Raw genomic sequence first — 3,048 nt, forward strand, 5'->3', positions numbered from 1 at the left:
AAAATCATAAAAAGGTATAAAAAATACTTAGAGATCACAAATTTTTTTTTTGACTTTTTTTATCAAAAAACCATAGGTATTTTTACAAATTCGCTGAAAAAAATAAAAATCGATTATTTTTTTTTGGGTTTTTTTTTTCAAATTTTTTTCAACGAATTTGAAGAAAAAACTGCAATTTTTTCATTTATAAAGTCAAAAAAATGTTTTGTGATCTCTAAAGTATTTTTCTTTTAATGCATTTTTATGATTTTTAATGTTTTTTGTTTTGTAGAACCTAAATACAACAAAATAAAATCAAACTGTTATTACTAACATGACCATGAATATTTTTGTTTGGTGAATGCCTAATAGGCTATGAGACAAAATCCATGTGGAGTGAAGTTCCAAAAATAAAAGCCCATTCAATCACTCAAAGCATAAACACAGAACCATTCCAGGATATTCTACGCCACTTTCCTTTTTTATTTTCTTTCTCGTCTCTCTCGGTAAACAGACGAAAACACAGTCCTCTGTTTCGATGCAGAACAGAGTCCTAATTTCATGGACCCTATCATAACATACTCCTCTTTCAACTTCAAAATACCCCTATCAAGATTTTGTTATCCCTTTACTTCAATCAAATCTAATACAACTTTCAAGAAACTGAGAAGAAATGCTTCGTACATCTCTCTTTCCTCTAACTCTGAAAACCCTACATCTGTATGGCAAAAATACTCTTCATCCATTAAAAAGTTGCCGACTTTGAGATCAATCTTACATGGGTTGAGAACATTTGATAAAACTTCAATGAACCAATGGTGTTCTAATCGAGAGCCAATATCAGATAGACTCGGTTGCAATTACTTGCAGAATGGAGGGCTTGGTATGGCTCTATTGAGTGTAACCTCAACCGCAAAGGTTCGATTTTTATTTCTTGTTTTCCTAATGAAGTCTAATTCGGTATCGAACTTGCTTTATTGGTTAAAAAGTTTTTAGTTTAGTATGCAAATTGATATTGATTTATTGGGTTTGTTTGTTAATTTTTGATTTTGAAGGTTCGAATTAGCCCATTTGTTGCAACACTAGCTGCAAATCCGACTTTTGTTTCTGCTTTTTTTGCATGGCTGATCGCGCAATCTTTGAAAGTTGTATTGCATTTTTGCTTTGAGAAGAAATTGGATTTGCGAATAATGTGTTCTTCAGGGGGAATGCCGTCTTCACATTCAGCTTTATGCACAGCTTTGACTACTTCAGTGGCGATATGTCATGGAGTGGCAGATTCGTTATTTCCTGTGTGTTTGGGGTTTAGTTTGATTGTGATGTACGATGCTATTGGTGTTCGTCGCCATGCAGGGATGCAAGCAGAGGTAAGAATAATCAGTTGCTTATTGAAGTAATTACAAATGCATTTTGTTTCATTTTTTACGATACTTTGTAGGTAGTCTTCTGACTTTTTTTTTTTTTTTTTTTTTTTTTTTTTTTTATGTCAAAACTATTGATTCTCAACTTCTAAATACAAAGATTTTTTTTCAAAAGTTTTGTCAAACAGTTCTCTTTTAGCTACTCATTATACTGTTTAATGCATGCATGAATACTCTGCATTAAATTTTGGTGGATTGATGTCAATTTTGGGTTTAAATGACTGTCAGTTTGACCTTAAAAGTCAAAGAAGCATCATCAACTAATGCTCATTTCATCATCCTTTCTTTGTTGCCCTTATTTTTTTTTTTTTTTTTTTTTTTTTTAACTTTATTATTTTACATGTTTGTTCTTAATTATATTCATTTACCCAGTCCACAGTCTGCATTTGTATTAGATGCTTTGAACCTCAAAATAAAACTAGATCACTTAGATTATTAGGTCCTTAAAGTTAATAACTTGATTAAACGAAACTATCACACTTGTCGTGAGTTTTAAATATTGATGTAAAAACTACCCTTTTCTACTATCTGTCGTTCCCACATGGTAATTAGATTCTATGCCTTCAAGGCTGTGGTTGATGATAGGGCTTGCAAGCATGAACCTTTTTTCAGGAAATGCAAAATGACCAAAAGGGTATTAAAGAATAGGCAACATGACCAAAAGGGTATTAAAGGATATGCAAAATAACCAAAAGGGTATTGACTTCTTTGATCCTCTGAATCGCTGCAATTTCTTAAGTAGAGAACACCATTTCTAGGAGTTGTGTGCTTTTTTTTTTTTTTTATTGGTTTTAGTAGACGAGTTTTGTTATCATAGAACCTGTTAAATAAAGACATCAAAGTTTGACCTAGTTTGACTTTTGAAACCAAATGTGAAATGTGACAATGAGCCAAAAGCGTGGTTGTGACCTGCGCATGTACTTCTGTTGCAAAACTTCCATCATGCTTGTTAACTCATTTTTTTTCATGGTAATTGTCAAAATGTTAATTCTTGAACATGCATAAAAGAGTTACATGTACAAAGTTCTTGAAAGTCTTACGAGACTATTGATGCAACGAATGAATTAAGTTATTTTTTTTAAGTGTTGAACACCATTTATTTCTGAATCATTATATTATAATGTTTTCTCATTTATTTATAATTGATTGGTAATGGTTTTTTGAAGGTTCTTAATCTTATCGTTGAGGACTTGTTTCAAGGGCATCCCATGAGTAAAAGAAAGCTGAAGGAATTGCTTGGCCACACCCCGTCACAGGTGGTTGCTGGGGCTGTGCTTGGGATTCTGGTGGCTTCCATTTGTTGTCAAGGTTGCTTCCGTGTGATCTGATCTCAATTCTCTGTCTTATTTTTGGTGGATTCATGAATTGTGTATAAAATAATAATAGATAACTTGTTTCGTTATAATCCCAAAAAAAAAAAAATAGTTGCAAAGCAGAAATTTGTTGTTGCTGGAATCTTGGGTGTTAAGGTCATAGAATAGCAAACTACTTTTTTCATTTGTCACACTTACAATGGTTAACCTATATTGTAGAAGAGCTTATTTATATTGTCACTAAAAAAACACTATCTTTATAAATCCTCTCCAATCCATAAACTTTTTTTTAAAGCTCCTTTTCAATAATCAAATGGGCTAATTTGTTGGTTTTA

At 32.0% G+C, this 3,048-nt stretch overlaps 1 protein-coding gene across 1 annotated transcript; it reads left to right on the forward strand.

Moving 5' to 3' along the window:
- Positions 1–427: 427 nt before the first annotated feature.
- LOC145034183 (Acid phosphatase/vanadium-dependent haloperoxidase-related protein) lies at positions 428–2,839 on the forward strand. Its single transcript, XM_078982543.1, has 3 exons — positions 428–897; positions 1,035–1,346; positions 2,567–2,839. The coding sequence occupies exons 1-3, from the start codon at positions 541–543 to the stop codon at positions 2,726–2,728; spliced, it is 831 nt and encodes a 276-aa protein (XP_078838669.1). The 5' UTR covers positions 428–540; the 3' UTR covers positions 2,729–2,839.
- Positions 2,840–3,048: the final 209 nt, after the last annotated feature.

The sequence above is a fragment of the Lactuca saligna genome, chromosome 3 (assembly GCF_052625555.1).
Source record: "Lactuca saligna cultivar CGN05327 chromosome 3, ASM5262555v1, whole genome shotgun sequence".
Classification (NCBI taxonomy): domain Eukaryota; kingdom Viridiplantae; phylum Streptophyta; class Magnoliopsida; order Asterales; family Asteraceae; genus Lactuca; species Lactuca saligna.

Bases quoted from the DNA above. Each gene is read 5' to 3' on its own strand.
- LOC145034183 (XM_078982543.1), top strand. From the start codon at position 541: ATGGACCCTATCATAACATACTCCTCTTTCAACTTCAAAATACCCCTA. The intron at 898-1,034 runs GTTCGATTTTTA...TTGATTTTGAAG, and splicing joins GTGTAACCTCAACCGCAAAG to GTTCGAATTAGCCCATTTGT. The intron at 1,347-2,566 runs GTAAGAATAATC...GGTTTTTTGAAG, and splicing joins ATGCAGGGATGCAAGCAGAG to GTTCTTAATCTTATCGTTGA.